The sequence below is a fragment of the Battus philenor genome, unplaced genomic scaffold (assembly GCF_028537555.1).
Source record: "Battus philenor isolate CCGP_79_NKW_IND1 unplaced genomic scaffold, ilBatPhil1.0.hap1 SCAF_6, whole genome shotgun sequence".
Lineage (NCBI taxonomy): Eukaryota > Metazoa > Arthropoda > Insecta > Lepidoptera > Papilionidae > Battus > Battus philenor.
The window spans coordinates 14,234,744-14,260,840 of record NW_027181726.1 but is presented as its reverse complement, the minus strand read 5'-3'; the positions used below and the strand labels follow the sequence as shown (position 1 = coordinate 14,260,840).

The window sequence follows — 26,097 nt, the reverse complement described above, 5'->3', positions numbered from 1 at the left end:
AGTGATAATTAATATCAAAAAGCACTCTTTTGTAGCTATTAACAATTCATATTATGCAGGGCTGAACGGTAGAGAACTCTTTTCTTTTAAAACTGTTTTTTAACCTTACGTACACTTCTGCTCAAGTTGCATATATAGGTAAGGTAGCGAAACACGACGGCTCCCTGGGAATCCACGGCCTTGGCAGACCGAGAGGCTTTTAAATCGTTCAGGCAGATGTTCCATGGAATTAGGCTAAAAGTCCCCCACAAGGGGACCTCGCCTCGGTCTTTCACTTGTCGATAATACCTGTATAGCATTCCGACACAAGTGCGCCCTGGTAGGCCGAAAGCTTTGTGATCTAAGCATACTGCGAAGAATTGCGTTTTGTTACAAATTTAGACCACAAATTAGAAATTTCAAGTTCTTTATTTTCAATTTCGGTATCTAAAATTTGAATTGTTTAATAATGTGACAATCAGGCAAAGTAACAATCAGGCTTGTAGTTACAAAAAAGATATGTTAACTGTGTATTTTATGTTAATTTGTAATTAATTATCTTACGAATATACCTGACGAGTGTATTCTGGAATTTCAGAATTTTTTTCCGAATAAAATAAAATTACGAATCAGTGTTTATATCTAATCTATATTAATGAAGGTCGATAGCAACTGGTCCTATTATTCTACGTGGAAGACTAGACCGTGGTGCATCTGGTAATCGACTGTCCTTTATTTGGATAACTTCGTTGTATTTGCAAAACAGAGATTCAAATTCGGATTATACAAAGCTAAGATTAGGCAGAGCTATAATACTAAATTCAATTGAAATTAAAATAAAAAATGTAAAATTGATGTACATGAGAAAAATAAATAAACTAAATAAAGCTGTGATAATGCAATAGAAAATACAACTGAAGTGTTTGAGGATGGATGAAAGGAAAGGAATGATTGAGAAAGGAAGATGGAATTATTGAATGATAGAAGGAAGAAAAAAAGATATTGTGAACTATGGAAGACGAGGACGAAAATAAAAAATTCATGTAAAAAATTGTGTAGAACTAAAAAACCCTGTTCCCAACAAAATAGGGGTGGAAGGAGAAGTCCCAATAGCGGAGGCCAAAAAAAAATACTAAATTCAATAAATAGTAACAAGGCATAATTATAATAAGGCATGGTCGAGTAAGACCGAACTTTCTGAGATAAAACCATAAAAATTGCGAAGAAATGAGTAAACAATATTGGTGTTAAAGACAAAGGAACATAAGATACTAGACGTAAGCCATAATTTAGTAACAAAATCTGCGATAATGTAATGTGATTACAATAACCCAAATCTGTTATAACTTAGAAACATATTCCCGAGTTATAACAGATTTTTCAGAAATCTGAAAGAAATGCAAAGAATGAAATGGGTGAGTAGATACTGTGACGAAAGGAAGATGACGAACAAAAGAAAATGTGCAGCACGAACGACTACAATGAAATAAAAATTAAATATGAAAAAGTACTAAACCCTTGTAAGACAAGTCCCTATCCCACATATAGAAATAAAAAAGCGATTCTACGTTCAGCAGTCAAAGTCTTACAGATTAAAAAAAGCCTGAAAGAAAATTGTAAAATGAAAGAAGAGGAAAGATAGATCTTAAGAGAAATGACAGAAGAGCAGAAAAATAAAAAAGCATATGAAAAAAAAATCAATTAAGAAAAACCCTGTTCCAAAACATGATACGGGTACGGTTCTCAGTAGCGGAGGTCATTAAAAAATAACATAACATGAAATAATTATTACAGACCTATTTTTTAACAAAAATGATTTAACAAATATGCATCGAAATAAATTTAAATAATTATTGTAACAAGAAACAATTTAAAATAGTTTTTTCGCATTCATTCAGTTTTCAACAGTCATTTTAAAGTACCATAAGATAGAAATGCGCATTGATATGGAATACGAGATAAAATAATCCAAGTAAACTGATGCCTTGTGCGTTTAGCTTCTATTACTATAGGATTAAGTTGTTCTATTCGCGGATGAGTACTTACGTTTTCGTTTTGCACGATTACCGAGCGAATTATTTGAACGCGGTCTTGCTTGTGTCTTCACATTTTAATGTTAATTATCCGAGACAATGTTTATCTAAGATTAGTTCAGATATTTGTACGTATTTAAGTTCATATTAAATAAGTGTGTTTAGTATGTAAAGTATGGCGATCGTCTTTCAGTATCTGTTTTATTTATTGTATATAGATTAAACAATTTAAGATATGTAAAAAGATACTGATGTGATTTAGCCCCGGTTTTTAATGACATTTAAAACAATGACAAATGACATTTTAATGTAAGGATTAATGACAGAAATTTAAATAAGTTATGTTTTTATGGAATCGTCGTCTTTTCAACTCATATAAGATATCTATATATAGGGGTAATTTTATAATAATCGCCACTATTGACAGGCGGGTTGGTGATGACAATGTAGTATTACAGTGCTCATAGGACGCTGCTGCCCATCCTCTGGAAACATGTTTGTGAGAAGTGACAATCCTAAGTAATTAAAGCATAGTCTGAAATATATGAAATTATTTTCCAGGAATCGAACCTGTGACTTTCGATCTGCACTAGATTTATTTTGAAAAATATCGCTCAATTTGTTAAAATAAAATATGTATTTGCTTCTAAACGCTTTTAAAAAAAAAATATTGAAAAATAAGGTCCTGTGTTTTCGCAAATCAAACCTAATTATATGTCGATGATCCACCATTTTTAATCTTATAGTATGTATGTAATATCTAATATATTCACATGTTTTTATAACGTTGATCAAAAAACTGGCAATCGAGTATTGCTCTCGTCGCCACAGTATGGAAGTGCTCAAATTTAACCGGAGCTAAGCTAACGAGTTAACTAAAACCGCGTAAAGAGGTTCAGAGGCCGCCCAAGGAAGGTGCGCTGCCGGTCCGTCGCAGCCGCGCGGGCGAGCGTCCGCGGCGCACATTACAAGAAGCGTCGCCTGGCAACGAGAGCGTGACGTCACGTGCTGTTGGAGACCTGCAATCGTTCAGTACGAAAGCGATCTTGGAACAGTAGTGGCATCACACTAGAGAATACACTTCCAACAGAATCGGTTCGCTCGCTGTATATATACCAAGCGACATCGAAAACTTTCATAGCGCGATGTAGAACTTTATCTCTTTTTATGCTTTAAAACATTATTAATTTTAATTAACTGTTTATAATATTTTTAAGTATACCATTACCATTACTAAGAAAGTCACAAACATTTTTTATTATATTTATTTTATGAATTATCGAGTTTTTAAAATTTAGGCAACATATTTTCATCCTCAGCGCCATCTGTTACAATGTTGCAGGAACTAACGCTATAATGTTTCATTCGGCATCCATCTGTGCAGTGCATACAAAATAAATAATTGTATTATTTATTTATATCATAAAACGGTCATTAGTAATTATTATCCCCACAATTTATAAAATTATGCGGGAATTGTTTATTGTATTCATTTTAATTAGTCAGTTATTTTGAAAATAGATAATAGTTGTCAACATTTAACGGTATTTTTTGTTTGTTACAGGGTATCAAACAATGAAAGAAACGAAAGTCCCGGAACTGACGATGGCAGTGTATCCCCGGAGCCACCTGATAGACCTCCCGGAAAGGTTCGTCAGGTTCATCCCGAAGACAAAGCCCAATTCCCTGCATACGAGTCAACATATCGGCGAAAGTCGAAGCCGAAGTCGCTTCCTTTAGAAGACAATCAAATGTACAGTCACTTAGCTAATACTAATGTGGCGATATCGCCCATGTATCCATTGACTCCGAATATTTGTGTGGAAGGCGGCAAGATTGAGTTCATAAAGTCGCCGCCGGGGAGCGCGAGGAACAGCATGGCGCTAGCGTCGCCGCCGCAAACACCGGTCGTAGTTCGGCGTAACGTTCGCGAGAAACGTGAAGTGCGGTGCGGCGAAGAACATGTTGAAAAGTTCGACGGGGATAAGGTAGATGGCGCTGTTATTATATTTTAACTATCGCTTTCTTATTATGGATGATCATACATTTAACTAATTGTTAATTTAATTTTTTGTTCATTTCGGTACGAATCTATTTATTTGTTTTTCTTAATTCTTTTTACATTTAGCTTTAGATATTTTTTCAAGTGACATTTGCAGATTCCGCAGGGTCGTGGCGGCAAGGCGAAAACCCAATTTAAACCGCTTAACATATTTTAAAACTGACTCAATTTTGCCTGTTTTCGTGTATTTAAGTGACTTTTACACATCATGTACCGAAAATGCCAAAAAGTTTTATTTGAACTACTCAAAACAATTATTTAAACTGAATATTCTTGACATTTTATCAAAAACTTTTCTTTTGGCAATAAGTAATTATATGTGGGTAGTTAATTTTCTTTGACCCACTCTCACCCAATATTATACAAATTATTATTTTTCTATATTAAATAAATTGTATAATTAATCAATTTATTAAAGAAACATCAAAAGTTAAGAGGATTTTGTTAAAGATAGTGCAACCATGGTTTACCGATTTTAAGGTCGACAGATATTTAATAAATTTAACATAATAAAAAAAATTAAGGCTAATGTCTGGTCATATTCTATGAAATTAATTTTATTTCATATATTTCAAGCAATAATTGGACTCTCCTTATTATAGTGGATCTGGTGTGATACAATGTACCAAGAATCGAAGTAAACTAGAATTATTGTAGCCGCTATTGAAATTTAGTCTGTATGATGATTGCACCGAATAATATTATTTGTCGGAATCTAAATCAAGCGGCTAAACCATTCTGCATATTGGTGTTTTGCCTTCGATGATTTTGAAATGCAGTATTGGCGAATATCTGTGATGGTGACAATGTGGTTCATATATACAAATAAGTATAAACCAAACTTATATTAAATGTAATTTAATATTAAAGGGTGACGTAAATATTACAGATGACTTAGTTTTAATTAAAAAAATGTCCAAATCATAATACTTTATTTCTTAGTAAAAAAATATGAAAAACAAAAAACGTTTTAAAACGAAAATCGAAGTTTTAATTTCACAGCAGGTAGAGTGGACAATTTGATGTGTCTGAGCCCATGTCAAGAGACTTTGTAAACTTATTTCGGACCTTTCAAACGTGACAGGCTTTGTAAAGAAGTTTGTATCGAAACGACAAAGATCTCGAAACAAAGCAAAAACGAAAACAATCAAATATGTTGTTTTACGATTTGTTTTACAGAGACGGACAATACATTTTGAATTATGTTTACAAACTGTTTATATATATATAATAAGAATCGAAATTGGATTTGATTCTATTCTATACTATTAAAAAAGAAAATTGTTTCAGAAATAATAAAAAACTTAATGATAATATTAAGAAAAAACATTTTCTAAATTCGGATTATTGCATATAAATTATTTTTTACTATCTGCTTTACAAACTGTAACAGTACCAGAGGTAATTCGCCTGTCGCATTACAACAAAAAAAAAAAACAAATAAATGTAACATATTTCAGAGCGATTACTTTATACATGGTCATTGCAAATAGGTGTATTGCTATATATACTCGTAATAGCTCTAAAGTTTTTAATGAGAAATGGCTATATATTCCTCCCTTTAAACCTTTTACACCTATAATCAAACACTCTGTATATTCTTGTTTGAATGGCCAATTAAGTAAATCGCTATAAAGTCACTCTGGTAATATTTGTGTCGAGCAAAACACTTTCGATATTATATTAATACATCAGTACTGACACTTGTGATTTTAGGTCGCGAGTTTGATTACCGAGATACAATCTTATATAATTAACACTTTGTGCATATATAAGACTGTCAATGATCATAAACAACTTTCCAGAGAATGGACAGCAGCTGCTTATGCTTACTATAATATCACACTGCGGTTGAAAACCCGTTAGCCAAGGGTGGCGATTCCCTCCATAGGGTATACCATTGCATCTTGAAAGAGACGTAAAACCATTTTTTTAGTTAAGAAAAGGACCAATATTTAGCTGATAAATGCGTATGCGGCAAACAATGCGAATCACATAACCGCCAAACTACTCATGAAAGTAATTTGTGAGTGTAGTGAGTTTATCAGCGGGCTGGCGGGCGGTGCACTTTGTTGCACGACTACCACTGCATGTACGGAAGTGGCTAAATATTGGTCCTTTTTTACTTAGGATGGACTTCCGCAAGGTAACGCCTGATTCCATTATTTTTTTTAGTTTAAAGATAATTACTACAACATTTTTGTTAAAAGGTCTATATATTTTTATTTTATTTTTTACGCCTAAACGAAATTCGGATAATCTACAGTGATACGTTTAAACCATCTCAAAGAGTTTTGTATGTCTTTATAAGATACAGGAGGGGAAATAATTGGCCTGATGCACCTTAATGCTTCTTTAGTCGCGCCTAAATTGTTTTTGAAAGCCTCCGCGATGGCTGTCTCACGAAAGATTGTGTTAGAAAATATGGGCTTAGTGTGGGGGATTACGTATAGATGGAGTTTGAATCGACATGAATTTTATACGTACCCTCGTCTATTTATATAACATGTTGGAGATTTACTTGTTTTATTTGACGTCCCCACAATATACTGATCGACATTCGGTTAAGTGTACGGAAGAAATAGTAATAGTTTTATTAAGGCATTGATACATACTTAATTATTTTTAAGTCTATATTAGTTTATACTTAATTGAGAAACTTAAAAGATCCAACGAAATCTATGTGGGGCCAGTATTTCTTGGAGGTAGTAACAATACGAAGTCCGAAATGGAAATGTATATATTCACTCAAGCTGTACTAATATTCATATCGATTTAAAACTATGAAAACAATGTTGCACGAATAGAAAATCTTCAGTTAATCACAAGTAGTGAAGTACTGTAGAGCGCTTTCTTTCGACTGATGTATTTAAAGAATTATATTTCTCTGGGATTCCCCTTTTCGATTCGCCCCTGATGATGTAATTAAGCTTCTAAATCATGTCCCAAGGACATATCTACATTTTTATTATAAGTATCTAATGGTTTATTCATAGAGTACAGTCCATCTATGGGCCACTGTATCTATGTCTGGCGCGTCCATTGCTGAATATAGGCTTCCTTCGAAGGTTAAAGACAGGATGGAAGCGGCATCCAGGATCTTGTAGTCCCAGCAGCCGTGTTCAGCGCGATAGGTGACCTGTCTACTAGCATTTCTTCGGAGATATATATACACATTCCTATGTAATGTCTTTAAATTTTCAAATCTATTATAGGGTCAACGATTTTCAAAAAGTTTTGGAATATTTTAATTTACTTCTATTAAGCATGAAAAGTAACAAAAAAAGCGTTTGAATTTATAGTTGAAACCTCACGGAGCAGGGTGCGAAGTTGAAGGATGTTGGACAATGATATAAAAGCTTTTGTAGCATTCTTCTCATGATGTCCACAAGCACAGAGCCTCAATGATACCTATAAGAGGACGTTTACATGGCAAGCGGGTTGGTGATTGGAGTGTCATATTATTGGACGCGAATGACGCAGCTGCCCATCCTCTGAAAAATTGTTTTTGAGGAGTGGAAATCCTGTCTAATTAAAGCACAATGTGTGGATTATTTGAGATTGTGTAACACTGATCGATCTGCTGTAGAATATATCATTCTGATAGATATTGCATAGTTAGTTTAAATAAAAAATTGCTTCCAAAAAAAGGCTGTGTTTTACTTAACGCAACCTTAATTAAACGGTCCATCATTTTTTAATGATACATGTCTTAGAATTAATAAAAAATAAACAGTTTTTAGCAGTATAATTGTAGGCATAATTAAAATCAATTACAGATCTTTCAATAAATCTACGATCACCACTCTCAATTTTATAAGTACGAATATATTCCGGAGGTGGTTAAAAATGTTTTAATTAATATTTCAATGTCCAACGTTTTTCTTAAATTTTTTGTTAGTAGTAGTTACATTATATACAGTAAACAAAAGTAATAGAAAAGCATATGACGTAGTTTTAATTTATGCATTTATGCTGAGTTTTAGCTGGAATATGCTTTTACGGTATCGCATTACCATTCATTCAAATGAGATGTTCCTAGGATGTTATAAACCAAGTCTGAAAGTTTTAATTTAAAATGCATACGTATTATATTTTCTATGGAAATCCATGGAAGATATTACGTAATAATTTTGTCGAAGGAGTATAATTTATTTTTAACAACCAACAGTACGAGTATTATAGGAAGAGTGATAAATTAATGTTTTGGTACTAATTTATTTAGCAGATTCCGAAGGTTGAAGGGGGCAGGATGTAGAGGGGTTTAACCTAAAACTCCTATTTAAGGTAGTAAAAGTTGACGGCTACCTGAGGAGTCTCGATTAGGGCATACATACTACGATTTTACATTGAATTTGAAGGCTGCTGGGCTCTTAGATCGTTTAAGCGGATGTCCTATAGAGTGACTTATCTCAAGGGTCCTATGATTGGCCTTGGATTGGTCTGTAACTCGTATGACCTAATAACATAAGAAGCAGCGGAATAATCTACGGCAACACTTCAAGATGATATTTAGAATAATAAGAAGAAGTTGACGATCATGATCTTTTCTCTTAGCCAAACATCGTTTAGCGGTTTCGATATAATTCGACCGGCACCCCTGTGCTGTCCATTATATAGATTTAATTACCCAATGCACGATACAACTGTTCCGATCGAACTAGCACTATAATTTTTTCGAGTTAGTGAAGTATATTTTTTAACTTTTACTGTGGACAAGAATGCATTCTTCTACTTCTTTTCAGTTGATGGACGTTGTAAGGCTTATGCCTCACTCAAAGATCGCCACGGTGGTCGATCCTGCTCTGCATCCGGCGACTCTCCGCGAACTTAACTAAGTTAACGGTCTACCCAGTGAGGGGCCTATTCATGTCGCGTCTACCAGCTCTTGATAGCTGATCGGAAACCATTTAGCCTCAATAGGCTTCGATGCGAAGAGCGATGAGTGGAAAAAGCATTAATTACTTTATTTTTAAGTTGTTTTGATTCAAAGTAAAATAGATATTTTATAAAGGAATCGGGCGTTATTTTGCGGAAGTCCATCCTAAGTAAGAAAAGCACCAATATTTAGCCACTTCCGCACATGCAGTGGTAGTCGTGCAACAAAGTGCACCGCCAGCCAGCCCGCTGATAAATGCGCATGTGGCAAACAATGCGAATTACACAACCATCACCATCAAATCACCCAACACGTGCCACCCCTCCATGGGGCATCTTCAGGAGATATGCTACACCGATTAGTACCAAACACAGAGTCACACGGAAGACTGCACTTTGTTGCACGACTACCACTGCATGTGCGGGAGTGGTTAAATATTGGTCCTTTTCTTAAATATTCTATATTTAGAAATGATTGAAAAGGATAGAAATAGATATGAATTCCTTTCTTAAACTAATCTTTAATTTATCATTATCTACATCATAGAGTTGTCTTATCTTATAAACTTTCTTATATCTTATCTGTGGTATAATTACCCGTTGTCTGTATAACCGTTGACAACTTGACAAGGTTCAGTCAAGAAATCGCATTATATCTATAACATACGCATTAATCGTAAACAATTTAGTTAAATTTCAGGTTGACTAAAGAATTAAACTGAAAACCATTTCAGATCCATGTTATAACTATTATAACAACGTACATTCAGTCATTTATATCTAATAAAATTTAAAATGAATCCCGCGTCATTTATTGTGATTGTTTTGGAAGACAATTGCTATTACGTCTTTGCCATAATACTGGTGTTGTTTATGTTTTTCTATGCTTTAGAATTTAGAGAAAAGGCCAATGATAAAGGGAAAAGAAAAGATAGTGATGGCCGTGGTATTATGATCACGGATGATGAAGTGATAGGAAGCGTTAAAGAGGTAACATCAACTGGACTGAATTGTGTCGATCAAGTCAATTCATGTGAAGCAGATGAAGAGATACAAAAATTAATAGGCCGCCTGGTTGAGGACTCTACAGTCTTATGTGCAGATAAATTTAGTAATCAAATTTCCGTAGATAAATTAATAAATTAAATATGTGAATTGAAAATTCGATCAATTTACTATAGCAAAAACGATTTTATAAAAATTCACGACGTGATTTTACGTTCGCAAATAGATAATATATAAGGATGACTAACAATAAGGGAATGTATAAGAGAATAATAATATGAAATAACTACGATTTACGATTATGTATGTACCCGTAATACCGATGTTGAAGATTACACGATGTCATTAATCCATTGCTGGTTTTCTTCAGTTTCTCCGCTCCCGTTCCCCATTCAGCGAGGTATTAGCTTAATTGGCAACATACATTACCGTGTGCCCCTCGTGTTTGATGGCAATGGATTGTGCCACAAATGTACCGTGCAAGGTACTTCCGTATTACCGAAATTGTTTGCTTGTTATTTTGGCTCCTATGTTGCCTTAATGGATGTAAACGTTATTTTAATGAACGCACCTATTTCGTGTATGCGCTGTGATTTCAGTGTTATGCTTGTATTGTTTACCCGTAGATAAGGAATTAAATTCTGTCACAAAATTTGATGTATTTTTAATTTCTTTGCTTTTATGATATGCTTAAATATTACTCTTCAAAATTCAACTATAACTTTTGGATTGTGTCGTGGTTTTTGCGACACTTTACTTCTGCTAGACTTGTAGTTTGAATATCGAAATGTGTAGACAGAAACTAGTGTTCCCTGGAAAACAGATTTACTTAAAGCCAACACTTCTAAGATGGATGTGTACTATGGATCTAGGCAACGAAATAACTAGGAATAAATTCATAGTTAATTTGTTTTCGCTCGGAGGTGCTAAACGTGTAACAGCTAAATCACTTTAAAACCTGCTTAAGTATTTAGCACTGTAGAGAGAGGAAATCAACTCGTTTTTGGAATGAGCTTCCAAAGGAACATTGGTGAATATATTAAATAATCTGATCGGTGAAATGTAAGAAGGCTTCACCAAGCCTGCTACGCGGGTCGGCAGCTCCGATAACCGTACCTAGCCTTTCTCCTTACAACGCTATGAACTCGATATCCGTACGGCGAATCATATGAAATGTTAAGAAATAACTTTTTAAACACATAAGTCTCTTTTAAATTCTTTAGTTACGAGTAGTGCTAAACACAATCTTAACTTGCTCCTAATAAAATGTAAATAAAAAGCTTCATTTTAAAATCTATAATTTGTTCGTCCATTGGTTTCGCAACGAAGACATCATTTATTTTTAAGATATTTTTCTGTAGTTTTATTGTTATAATGTTACCAAATTTGATATATGTCCTCTCTTAGATAGATAGATGTTATATTTGTTAATTTCTAGTGGCGTGTAGAAAAATTTTAATTCAAGAAACTTCGGTTCTCTGGCGATTTCTTTCGCCATTTCTAATATAGATTTAACAATCATTAAATCAAATTCGTAATAAGCTGAACGCAATTCTTAACTACTAAAATAGAATAGAACTGTTTTTTTTTTAATAAAGTTTCTACTATTGTGTACAAATTTCGTAGTGAAACGGTAAACGTTCATAGTTTAATTGAAAACAAGATTTTAGTTGAAACAGACTAAAGTTTGACGACCCTATTATGGTGGAATCAACTAAAATAAAGCTTTGAAATGTTAGAGCTGAGTTGAAATAATGTAGTGGTATAACAAAGGAGAGCGCTGGTGTACCATGGACAAGTGCCAAGGAAATACGGAATATACGAATAACGATAGAAGCAAAGTTGCAGTCTTTAGACCGTGAAACTAATTCTCGAATTACGCTCCTTTTATATAATTATATAGAGTAGACACAACCGCTCGCAGAATGTCTTGGATTAAAACATACGTTTTGAATTAAGTACGTGTACAGGGTGATTGTAAATAGATGTAAAGGCTTTAAACAGCGGAATGTATAGCTCATTCGTCATCAAAATACTCTAAAGTTTTTTTTTCTATTTCCAATAACTCTGTATTAAGGGATCACTTTGAAATATGTTAGTTTTTTATTGGAATACGACAGGCCGATAATGTCGGTAAAAGGATTAAGAAAAAAAATAAAAAACCCATTATAAAAAAAGGGGAAAAAATAATCTTTCATAGAGCCGAAGCTTGGTAACCTCTGATCTACAGGTTCAATTCTAGAATGTTTTGACTTTTGATATATAGAAAGCTTTATGTAAGGAAGTCAAAAATTATAACGAAACATTTTTAATTAAAGAACGTTCTGAAATAAGTGTTTATTATTTTCATAGATGTGGTGTTTTGCATAAAACTGTTTAAAAAGACCACAATATAATTTCGATATTGATATAAACAAGTTATTTAAAAATTTTACTAGAAAAGTTATATGAAAAAAATCCGCAAGAGCGGAGCACGTTGCTGTAAAGCTAATTTTTGGTTCATTAGCATAATTCCAGGATTGACGAACTTTCGGCGGATGGCGACACAAAAGCTTTGATGGATTCCCTGTGCTTTTTGCATGCCCGTGCAATCAATCATGGAGATAACTGTCGTTTAATAGATAGGTGGGGGGAGCAGCCGCTTGCCGTTTGTGGAGGTGTAACCGGGGAGGGATAAGGAACGTTTAGTCGCTAACGAACGAGCGAATGTTTAGTTTCACTTAACGACAGTAATCAAGCAGTTTTTTTTTTATTTCTTTTAATTTACAATCGACGCTTTTTAATACATATGGCCTTTGCTTAGAAACAATGATAGAATGCTTCTTTTGAAAACCAGCATATTTAAGACTAAAATATGTTAAATATGTGATATACACTACCCGAGAATCCATATTTCTATTTTATTGTTTCTGAAGATGTTAATGCTGTTAGCCCTAAGGCTTTTACAGCTTCATCTGTACTGAGTTCACAGAGCGGAAGGGTCCGTGAACTAGATTTAAAGTAGAAACTAAAAGCTGGGGAGGCGCCTACCAGTTGCACGGGGACGCTCGCACGTTGTTAAAGCTCTTCGCGGTAGAGCTTTGAAGGGGTGTGTTGCTGGAGTGTGCTTGCGAGTTAGTACGGCAGCGTGGACCACAGGCGAGCCAAAGAGGGATCCGGATCCAACCACGGTTCGCCCACGCTGTTCGCGGTTAGGGAGCGGGCGGCCGCTCACTAAAAACGGGTTTCATACTTTCTGTACCTCAGAGAATCCATACCTTCTCTCGCCATCACAAACTTATAGATATCCTAGCTGCACAGTTTTGTACTGCATTTATATTCTAAAATAAAAATTTTATTTTATCTAATCATACACGCACATATATATATATATATATATATATATATATATATATATATATATATATATATGCATCCTTATTATATATGTTTACATATTAAAAAGAGATATGTTTGGATACAAATTTCTATTATCTTTATAGTAGGTAATGCAGAAGATAATGATAAAAAATTATATCGTAAACAAGAAACGCGTATGGCAATCTAAAAATGTATCCGAACGTCCATCGTTCGTTCGTGGGAGGTAAATTCTAGTTTTCATATCGATTTACTTCTCGATCGGTACACTCATGAATAATTGCTTAGGGGACTGTGTATTGACAAATTGGAATTTCAGGGCCGTGTTCTATCAGTTTGTAAATAATAATGTTTACACAAAGCTTATTTGCAAAGTTGTATCTTACAAGACATTGTTTGGCAACACTACCGACTTTTTTTGGCAACAGTTTAGATTTCTGCCTTATGTAAATAACAAAATGATAAAGCAAGTATGATTTACTAAAGCATAATAAACTACACAAACCTTTCACGTTACTATTCATCGTCTAAAGCTACCTTCATAGGTGCAGGTGATCATAGGTCTTACGAGTGTACTTACAACTGAGTAGAGACATGATAAAATAAATAAACTATAGTAAGTTTCAGGTGTAAGTTTGTTTACACATATGTGATGATATTTTTCTATGTATTTAAAAATTAATCCCTTTATATGTTATATATATATACATATACACGCACACATACTCACACAATAAATCCCTACACACAATTTATCCCCAACAGCCCAAACTAGAAAATTCGTGAGGAGGGAACCAAATTAAATAATAATAAAATTGATATTTCTCATTTTAATTCGTGACTAGCCTCTTATAAATACATGCAGGATGATAAGTAATATAGCTTAAAACTTAATAATAGCTTTAAACTGTTGAATATCAAGCTTATTTGCTGATAAATGAACGTAATGATCACTTTGAAACAGTTTGTGGAATTAAATTATTTTTTCTGTTAAAATGCAAATAAATTAGCTTCTAGCAGTACGAAGTCTGTAGAGACAGATAATAGATAATAATTTTCATATTAACAAATTAGAATTTTGAAAGCACTTTTTTCTATTTTAGCTTTACTATCGATATTTCTGAAAGTTTTGATTGGTGGTTAAGGAGTGTTCCTTATATTAATTGATTAGTAACAGATGATTATAGCATTATAATGCGGTGTTTTTACCACTTTTAAAATCGTTAGTGGATAGATGAATATAAACATATTCGAGGGGAATACCCTGACATAAAATTCTATGATAGTTTTTGTCTGTGCATACGAACCACCTGCGATGCAGCGACATCTGTTGGCGCTGTAATTAATTCTGCCGAAGTTCAATCCTGGCCGCGGGCCAGCTAGTTTTACTTTAACGGCCTTTTTGGTTATTTTGTTATGAATTAATTTTATTCTATTACCTGCGGCGTTTAGCGAGTTTCGATTGTTTTCTGCTATAACATGTAACTATTTTTTATCTACGTACATACTCAATTTATGTTCGTAATTTAAGCGCAATTATATAACAAACTTTTTTTTGTATCTCTGGCCACTATACTTTTTTTTTTCAAACTATTCTTGCGCATTCGAATTTAAATTCAAACGTGAGTTTGAATTCGAACGCCGGCGATGGTATGACTGTTAACATTGCCTTTGGGTAGCTTTTTAAGAACAAATACATGCTCGGGTGGTAGTTAATCTTCTTGTGTATAATTTTGATCTCGCTTTTAAGAAGGTACAGATGCGTGTTCCGGTGGTAATTTACCTCAACGCGCTGAACGCTTATATATATATGCTTACGACTGGCGATTGCTTCGTTTCACGTTCTGTGTAAACTGACTTTTTAATTCTAAATTTTTGATTATGTCATTAATTCGGAACGTTTTGATTGTTTATAATTTAATGCATTCAAAAAATAAAGAACCGTGTCGAGAGAACACTGTAAGGAATACTAGAATAAGCGTAAAGAAATCATTGTAATAAGATAAAGATGTAAATACTAACAGGGAAACGGTATTTGTTAATGGGAAAAAATTGCTAAAACGAAAACACCAATCCACTCACGCTTTTCCATCGGCATTGTAAAAAAAGTAGAATCATCCCCAAAGAGGTTATCAGAGGGCATCGCAAGTTGCCCTGTGTCTGCAACTTGGCACATCATAACCACCTAAAAGTCACCCCAAAGCCGAACCCAATTTGAGTAATGGAAAAACAAATTTCGCAAATGGATGGCGCTCTTTGATGCCCTTGGCGGTTGCATGCGATAATCCTCTTGTTTGCACGCCCGTCTGTTAGTCGTTTGTCGTGTTATGCAGACGTGTTGTAATTAGCCATCCCGTTTTGGTCTTTTTGGCGGGAAATTAGATTTTAAACCCTGTTACTGACATCCTTTGAAATTTATAGCGTGGGATATTAACTGATTTTGATAGTCTATAATATAAGTGAATTTAATGATATTGTAATTATCTGTTCTTATTTTAGTTATGTATTTCTATATGGCCCCCCCCCCCTCCCCCACTAGGTGGACCTATGACAAGGTCGCTGGAAGTCCCTGGATACGGGCAGCGCAAGATCTTCATCAAGCAGTGGGCGTCGATCGGTTGAAATGACGATGACAATGATATGGGCCTTAAGTTTCTGGAGTGGAGACCACGGATAGACAGAAGGTGGACTGGAGGCCGTTTCCTACTGATTCTTTTTCTAATCTCCGAGGAGGCCTAAACGCAGTAGTAAATGTTGTTGTATTGAAATGATGGTGATTTCTATGGTTATCATCTCTTAGCGAAAAGTTTTGCTTTCCAAATTTAAAAATTACACGAATTTGATGTTTTTTTTACAAAATCGTATTGCTGTTGTTGTAGGTTTTATTTAAGGGAAAGACGAATACGTCATTCTTAAATAAATAATCATTTTTTTACATCAATTCCAGCTATTTTCGTGCGGTGTTCTCGACGTATATTTTGGAGTCAAGCCAGTGATTACACTAAATAAAGTGTGTTTAAAACTAAAATATTTTTTTACAATTTATTGAACAGTAGAACAGTATTTGTTTACTGTAACAAGAAACAATACTGTACTTATAATTTGTCTTGAAATTAAACAAACGAAATACTAACCCACTAACGAACTGGACTTGACTGCAATTGTACGATCTAATACACTCGACGTCGTCGACCATTCAAAGAGACGTTATGTAGATTTAAATTACCACAGTGTAATAAACGGCATAGAGCTTCTAATTAAAAGCAGTTTTGATTTTGATAAATAATGTTTATTTGTTTAAATTTAATTGTGTTTATTATGTACCTATTACTTATATATACACAACAGGATACTGTCAAAATATGATATAAAATATGTTAAGTTTTTAAGATTAAACAGACGATGAATCTAAGATGCATACGTAACTATATATTCAGCATAAAATAACATTTCATTGTTTTGCACATTGCACTTCTTTACGAAGATTAAAAATTTCATGAAAATATTTTAAGAATCGGGTTAGTTCAGTTTATTTTTTGCATTGTAAAGTCTGCCCCACAGAAAGTGTGTTTCAATGTGATGAAAATTTATTTTATAATTCGATGGATTTTATTTATCTACAGAGATCTACAGAGAGGTGATCAGCAATAGACTTTCTATGAATGACGACATAAAGCACATGTTGGACACCCACATTAATAATGGTTTCATATATACGAGTATTCTTTCTATTTAGTATTGCAGTTATCTGTACGATTTTACTCAGGGCGTTAGTGAATAGGTGTTTTTGTGTTTATATGGAATGTTTTAAAAACTTGTGTGTCTTTTTTAAAATATGACATTTTAAAATATATTAAACTGTACCACATTTCAGTTTTATTATTACGTCTAATTATTATATTAACTAAAAATTATTTGGATTTTGTTAAGGCAGGCTTCCAGCAGTTATTAATGATAAAAATATTTACTTTAAAAACATTTTTTAACAGGTTTTATTACCCTTTTTACTCTTGTATTTTTTGACATAAAACTTGTGTTATATATAACAATCTATCGTTCCTTTTTTATTACTAATGTAGAGTTCGTATAAAAACTAAAACTACGGCGACAATACTATGTTTAAATACGTTAGAACGAGAGTTTGAATTTGAATACCGAAGAATTATAAGTGGCCAGTAACACGAGGCGTTCTTACATGAACGCTACATTCTGTTTGTATGTTACTCTGTGCGTTGTAATTGGTCGTGTCTCAAGACATCCTCAGTCCATATAGCAGTATGACGCTGTTGAAACGCAACAAAACGAGTATCCTTACAGTGTTATGTATCCCATAAATGACTAAATATATTTTGTACTGAATTACATCGTGATCTACGGTATTGGTCAAAGTGCTTTCGTGTTATATATGCGTCCAGTTATGTAAACATTTCGAACTTATATCTATTGATATAAATATACTTAACCAAATAAAACATGGATATGTTATAGTATTTTTATGATATTTAGTGTATTAATGTGATATATATTTTAAAAACGAAGTATGTTATTAAATATTACTCGTCCAAAATAATATTTATTTTTTTGTAAATAATATATGTTGTAATAACTTATATAAGTTATTGGTATATATGTGATCAGTGACTGTGGTCAAGTGAAATGTTTAATAAATTTTCGACATTCTCAAGCAAGGGTGACCAACATGTTTATTATTTTAAGGTAAGAACTGTTTAGTAGTCAGGCGTCACATTCGAAATAATTTTTGTTGATATATCTTCAAAGAAATAAAAATCTTAAATTAAATTTTTATTTTTAATCTGCCGGTTTAGGTTGGTCATATAAATAGTAACGTACTTACGTTAATAATTTACCTCTGAGACTAGACGTCATATACAAGTATATCGCACAACGGATATACGTTTTAAAATATTTAAATACATCTCTGTATAATGTTAAATCATCCAAAAATTCTTTTACGTATGGTTAATATATTGCCTGCTGTGTTACGACCTTAATTTATTAGTTATTATGAAAGCATTTATCGTTATGTATCTATATGTCGTTGTTTATGCTATATGTTTTGTGAAAATTAATTTTGAATAAAAAAAACTTACTTTAGACGTACAGAAATCGTATAATCAAATGATGCAGATAAACGATTTATAATTGATGCGGATAAATAAAGACAAAAAGTATATATTTAATTAGTATAGTACCCGGCATTTGATTTGGCACATCGGTAATAATTTTTTTATAAAAACATTATGAACACTGTACGATAAAGACAAAACTATGTTAAGCCTCTTTGCCGTAAATCTTCTGCACGGTGTTCCTTTATTGAACAAAGGTTCCGTGAGAGTGTCGTATGTTCTTAAATTGAAATTAATAGAAAGACAAGTATGTGAATTAGATCCAATGACATTAGATTGGTAGCGTACAGAGAATGATAATGTGTCGTGTGAGATACTTAGTTCTAAGTCTCCAACGAGGTCAACACCCTCTCATCTTAACAAACACTTCTATCATTATATCCAGTATTTATAAAACTAGAATTTAATTCTGAATGTAAGCCCGACGTAAGTGATGACCACTTAGATCTGTGTGACGTATTGGTCAAAGACGTCTTCAGATACTGCAGGTATTTTGAACGAGCAAGAACGAGCAATAATAAATATCTATACGATATTATTTGTAATAATAGCTTGAGAATAAAATGCTCTACTACTAGATTAAGGATGTTATGAACAATCACTTTAAAAAAACCGACTGAGTTTGTCGTGGACTCTTCTTAGGTCAGAGCGTATTTGAAATCCTCGTAGATTTAAGTTAAATAATGCTATTTTATATGGAAACTCAATTTGAAACCGCATAAAGAAACAGTCTGATTTTGTCGTGGACTTTTCTTAGGTCAGAGCGTATTTGAAATCCTCGTAGATTTAAGTTAAATAATGCTATTTTATAGGGAAACTCAATTTGAAACCACTTGAAAAACCGTCTGAGTTTGTCTTGGACTCTTCTTAGATCAGAGCGTATTTGAAATTCTCGTAGATTTATGTTAAAGAATGCTTTTTTATTGAGAAAATCAATCTGAAACCACTTAAAAAACCGTCTGAGTTTGTCTTGGACTCTTCTTAGATCAGAGCGTATTTGAAATTCTCGTAGATTTATGTTAAAGAATGCTTTTTTATTGAGAAAATCAATCTGAAACCACTTAAAAAACCGTCTGAGTTTGTCTTGGACTCTTCTTAGATCAGAGCGTATTTGAAATCCTCGTAGATTTATGTTAAAGAATGCTTTTTTATTGAGAAAATCAATCTGAAACCACTTAAAAAACCGTCTGAGTTTGTCTTGGACTCTTCTTAGATCAGAGCGTATTTGAAATCCTCGTAGATTTATGTTAAAGAATGCTATTTTGTACGAAAAATCAATCTGAAACCACATGAAAAAACCGTCCAAGTTTGTCGTGGACTCTTCTTAGTACAGAACGTATTTGAAATCCTCGTACAGTTAAAGAATGCTGTGGTCTTTTCGAATTCGAAGCGTATTTGGAGTTCTAGTAGGTGTGAGTTGAAGGACTCTTGTATAGAAGAGCTCAATCAGATTGTAGTTTCTGTCTGTCATTCGCCTGATGATGTACACATGTGTTATCAGGAATTGACATGATCCGATTTCTTCCCGTTAAGCTTTCTATTCTAGCGGTTAGTTTTACAAATAATTTTTATTCTTTATGTAGTAAATTTAAAACTATTTGTGTGTGTTTTTTTTTTCAACATTGGTAATTAGCGATAGATTGATTCACCATTAATCTTAGTTGAACTAAAGTCTAAAGTGCTATCGCGATACGGTGTGTCGAGTTTATTCTTGTAGATAGTTGGAGGGTAGGTCGATTTATCTCAGAGGAACGGTAGAGCGGTGCAGGTGTGCCCTGGGCAGTTACAAATGATCTCGCTTCCATCACCTGGGTCCATGGCAGGCGTTTGGTTGTAAATCGTTTTCGTGTTTTTCTGTTATATTTTTCTTTTGGTTCTATGGTTATACATGAATAAAATTTTATTTTATTTTTATCGAAACAACAATGGTATTTGCTACTAAAAATTAAATAGACATCCATTGACTGATCATTATTACGATCTTTTTGTGGGGCTTTTCCCTTTCAGTGGGCGTCTATCAGAAACAGATGATTATCCAAATTCAAATTCAAAATATCTTTATTCGAGTAGTCATTCACATGCGCTTTTGAATCGTCAATTATTTTAACATTATAGGTAGTTAGCTACCAACGGCTCTGAAAGCTGATTTGTTGAGAAGAGCCGCCTAGAATTTCAACAGTTGCAGTTGCATTAATCATGTAAATGATACAATAAACCAAGTTTTACACATTTCGATCATCTAAAAACTCTTGAATGCTATAGGAATCTTTATTTAATAAAAAAAATTAATGTAAGATTTAAAACTAAGTTACAAAGGCTTGAGATATCTTTTGGAATTTTATTTTATATGTAATGGCATATATATATATGGCAGTACAATACTTAACCTTCTTATATATAAATAATCCTTCACCGGTCTAGTTGTACACGTATGCATAAAATAACAAAAAAAATATGTTATATATAGTATAGTTATAAGTTTCGTTTTTTAAGGCCCTGTCTGTGAATTTTTTAACTCCTTTCATTAGTTCACAGGGCCTTTATGTACATGTATATGTGTAATTTGAATTTTATTTATACTCATCTTTCGTTGGTTTTCAATGTCTTTTATTATTTTCTCTATTTCCTTCACAATGTATTTCATTCCTGCGTTCTCTGCGTATCATGATACCCCACTGCAACTGTCAACCCGCTTGCCAAGCGTGGCGAATATGGTAAATGCCCCATAGATATTTTTAGGGCGGCCTACGCCTTGTGTTGCGCGTCTGTGGTCTGAAACGAATATCTTAGGCAATAACATCTTTTTTGCCATCTTATTTCTTAGAATTGGCGTTTTAATTGATATCAAGGCTGGGATTTTATTTCTCGAAGGCTGGCCTTTATCTATCAAAACGCTTAACGCTTTTATGACATTTCTTAAGCAGTTTTCTTCGCAACTAAATTATTTAGCACGCTGCTGTGTTGGAAACTAGACCATAGATATCTCCCCTATGGTTGGGATGACCTGGAAGACTACTTAAGGTTGTAAAAATTAAACTTTATACGTAATAAAATTCTTTTATGCGATTTTTAATAAACTTCTATAATCCATAGATTTTTCTAAAAAAATTAAGGTTCTACACCTATGACACATAATATAATACATAAACACTAGTCGATATTTAATTAATTAGACATGGATATATTCCTAATGTTATTTATATGTGTGTCGAAATAACGTTGTTAATATTATTTATATTCTGTTTCGTTTTCTGTTTGGCAATTTATTTGTTTCGGTTCCGTCTGTCCCGTACTTTCCATTAGGCAAGAAGGCGTATCTGGAACTGATTGATGAGTTCTGTAAAACCCCTTTTTATGTTAGTTAAAGGGAAGGTCAAACTACACTGCATCTTTTGCAAATACGTTACGTGTTGTCAATAATATTGTTTAATATGACATTTTGAACGAAGAAAGCTTTGAAGATGTGAATGTTTACTTTATTTGTAAGCAAAACTCTTTAAATCTGTCATTTTGATAGATATTATATTGATTTATTTTTTTATACAGGAATATGATATGGTAAGTACTTCGCGTAGTACGAAATTTGCATGGGCAGATAGTAAACTATATCTAATTTAAATACAATATAGTAATCCGGATTCAGAAAACGCTACTTCTTACTGTATTATCTTATCGAAATTTAATATTTCTGAAAGCTTTAATTTCTGGATAGAGTATTTACTTCTTTTTTGCCGATGGAAGCCCAGTGCCGGTTCTAAACTGCATTCATCGACTTTCAGTGACCTTAGCATGTCGTCGGTCTATATATATATATATATATATATAGTAATTTTCATAAAGTTATATATTAATATTTATTGAATATGTATATACGTAAGATTACTTACTGACTACCTACCTATTTACTGACTCATTACTATATATTTGAGATTGAAATCTCCAAAAACGGAGGCCATTATAAAAAAAATTCAGTTGAAAGCGCCTTTCAGCGTGTTTGCGACTCTAATAAGGTCAGACAACTTTCGAGGATATAGAATCTTGGACTAACGTTCAGCTTGTGTGTGGACGTACAACGCAATGCTTGCTGGTTCATGGCCTCTATTTCAACATCTTAGAGCTTCATACCTTTTTAATGAGGAAAAATAGGTGAATAACAGGCTTTTAATTATAATGAAAGCATATAGGTATGTACTAATATGAACAAAATACTCAAGGAGAAACAAATGATTGCACAGACATCGTGAGCACGTAAATAAGCGTTAGAAAAATAAAACGTAAAGGAAATAGCTGCGGTGCGAATAGGAAATGTAAAATGCAGCACGTCTACTCAATTAAACAGGGGAAATTGGTCTTAATTTTCATTTAACTTTGTCGTGAAGTCCTCGTCGGCCGGATCGTTCTGAGCACGACAAAAAGAAGTTGATAAAGGAGCGTGGTGCAATGGAATTATTTATTTTATATAAACCTGTTTATTAATCCAAAATAAAACTTCAATTGAACTTTAAGCATATGAGTACATAATATAGTAATGCAAAATTTTAAAATTCTCTTTAATAAAAATATTAAATATTTTGCATTTAAAAATTTTGTAGCTGTTACAGTGATAACAACGTTACAGGTTATTTCTAGTTTCGTTGTTGTGATAGTTTCACTCCCCTAAAAATTCATATGGGGGGATATAGCATTATCTGCACGCTTATCAGTTGGGTTGGCGATCGCAATGTGGTATTTTAGTACGCGAAAGATACGATGGCAGTTCTATGTAATTAATGCACAAAAATGTAAGTAATATAAGGTTCTATCTCGGGAATTGGACCTGAGACCTACAATCGCAAGTCTTAGTCCTATACCGCTAGATTACCACTGTAAATAAGGCTTAATAAAGTATAACCTTTTACTCTGGCTCGTTGGGCGATGTTATGTTAGTGTGGAAATAAGGCCTGAGGCAAAAGACCACGTTTCACTGCCGTATGTCTTATTTATTTACTACGTATTTATTTATAAAAGTAGATAAATAAACAGTACATATAGTATATATGGATGAAAAGTTTTGACAATGTAGTTTGCATGTACTCGTACCTGGGTGGCTGGACGGGCGTCATTCTAATCTCGCGTTAATTATCGCCACGATCTCGGGGGCCCGTGATGAAGTACCCCCGCGCGTTAGATTAGCCATTGTCCGCTAATGATGGATGAAAGAGGGTGACTTGAAATTTAGTACGGTACAATTCATAAGCGGTAGCGGTTTTACTACTATATGATCATATGAATGAAGATTAATATTTTAAACAGCGTTCCCAAAACTCGGCTTGTCTTTAAGATGGAGACCGCTTCCAAACGGTGCTATTGCAAATATCTAGGATAAGCCTATGTCCAGTGGTGGGCACCTATTATAGCACTCGAAGCAAAATTATTTTGTATTGAATAAAATTGTAAAGAAATATTTAATTTTGAAATAACTTTAATTGTAAATTTGATGTACTTAAACCACACGTTATCTTCACTAAGGTTTCACGGGGTTCAGTTTAATTCGTTCGGGTTAATCTGACGTCATTGTGTGCGGGCGTGCTCGGCCCGGGAGTCGAGTGCGGCCGCTGTACCTTCGCCATTGTCAACGATCCATTGGAGATCGAGTGCTTTCGAAACGACGTGGGTCAGAAATTAGTTAATTATTTTTTTTATTTTCACGCAGACAATTTATCTCCGTCGATAATTGCCTTCGGTGTTTACGAATTCTTTTTTCAAATATTCACTTTTGATTAATACTGCACCCGTTTTCAAAGTTTTATTATATTAAACCTTTGGTGTGTGACTATTTTATATGGTCAAAAATCAGTAATAGTAGTACCAGTAAGCTATTAAAGTTTATTAAGCTTTATAAATTTATCACAGGTAAATTTTGCTCAATCTAAATTTTTATATTACGTAATTTAAAAAAAAAGTGGACACTGCGACCCGGTAAGCCCAGCATTGGACGTTCACTCACAGAGTGGACTGACAACTTTGTTTAGATCACAGGAAGTCGCTGTGAAATCTTTAGAGGTAGCGTTTGTCCAGTTATGGACGTGCTACAACTAAAAAAAAAGATATGATTACGATGTTGTACATTGCGTGATTTGTATCAAAATCTTTAAACTTTTAGTTTTTATCGTCGAATAATTTCTTGTTGTAGGCATTGTAATGTCTTCAAAATAGAGGCACTAGCTTTCTGAAAGAAAAAATAAATGGAATGAAATCCACAGCGATGGAATAGTGTGAGTAGGAAGACATGTTTACCTTTAAATAAAATATATCTAAAATTTATATGTAATTAATTTTAATTTAACCACAGCAGTAAAACCACGTACAGAAATGTATCGATTGTTGCCAATATTATGATAGTCAAACTGTATAAACACTGACGTTATATTAACAGCGTTTAATCAGTCAAAGACAGCGGCTGTGTTTACTGCTATTACTTTAAACCTTGCAAATGTCAAATTCAAAACATTTAATGTTTATCGAAGTCAGGCATTCCATTGCAATAATATCGGGTCAGTAATTAAAACATGGCTTATTAATTCTAAGTTGATATATAATGGGTGGTTGGGGATTCGACTGTGACGTCTGTAAAATGTGAAATGCCATTAAACAATGGAGAGGGTCCATTGTTCGTAGACAAATGGATGCAAAGGAAGGCAGGGCCTCCGCACAATGGGACACTTTTACGTTTGCGGATAGGAAATGAAAGCGTCGGTGCGACGCATCTGTAACACGTACAGATGTGGGGACTTTTCGTAAGAAAGCTACTCTTTTTCTTCTCCATTCCAGGGTTTTTCTTCCACTTTTGTAAGAAAGTATTTACATGCAACACGTATAGATTTAAGCAATCTATAATCAGAAGAATAAGATCTATTGAAATATGTTCTGCTTCAATCTTCCCTGGTTTTTATTTTTTTTATTTAGTACCGATTCTATAGTTTTAAAAATATGTTCAGATGAAAGATCTTACTACGTACTTTTTCCTTCATTTTATCTTTAATTTTCGCAAAATACGTTTATTGCGTTTCATATGTAAAACATACCTGTATCTATAATAGTTTCAATATGTTAAATATAAATATCCGGAATTATAATCCTTCTATTTTGTCTTTAAAGTTTGTGGGAAGAAATGAAATCATAGTTACAAGGTATACATGATACTTGTAGATGTAATAGCTGCAATTGTAATAAGTTCATGCGAAAGGAAAAGAAAGCGTAAGTTCGAGGCATCTTTGATACGTCCAGATGTAAGGATTGTAATCGAAAGAATAAGTTTATTCTAGATTTCTTTTCCTTCTTTTTCTTCCTAAGTTTTATCTTTTGCTTCTGTGGAAAGAAAATGAAAGTAGAGGCATAATACGTCCATGATATGTATAGATGAGGAGATTTATTTTAAGGATAAAACTAACCGCAATCCCTTTTCTTTCTTCCTCTTCCAAGATTTTATTTTTCATTTTCGCGGAAAGAAAAGCATACGGCACCTTTGTAATACGAACAGATGTGGAAACTTCTATTCGTAACAATAAGTTCAATCGAAATATCTTTTACTTTTTCTACTTTCTAGACTTATTCCTTCAAGTTTTGCTAGTGAGAAATAATGTATTGTTACAATTTA

At 33.4% G+C, this 26,097-nt stretch overlaps 1 protein-coding gene across 1 annotated transcript in view; it reads left to right on the top strand.

Annotated features, from left to right (window-relative positions):
* The window catches only part of LOC137930620 (uncharacterized), a 490,177-nt gene that overhangs the window by 140,941 nt on the left and 323,139 nt on the right, over positions 1–26,097 (top strand). The window contains exon 2 of the mRNA XM_068773917.1: positions 3,577–4,000. Coding sequence (XP_068630018.1) covers positions 3,577–4,000 — 424 coding nt within the window. The remainder of the gene's footprint in view (positions 1–3,576; positions 4,001–26,097) is intronic.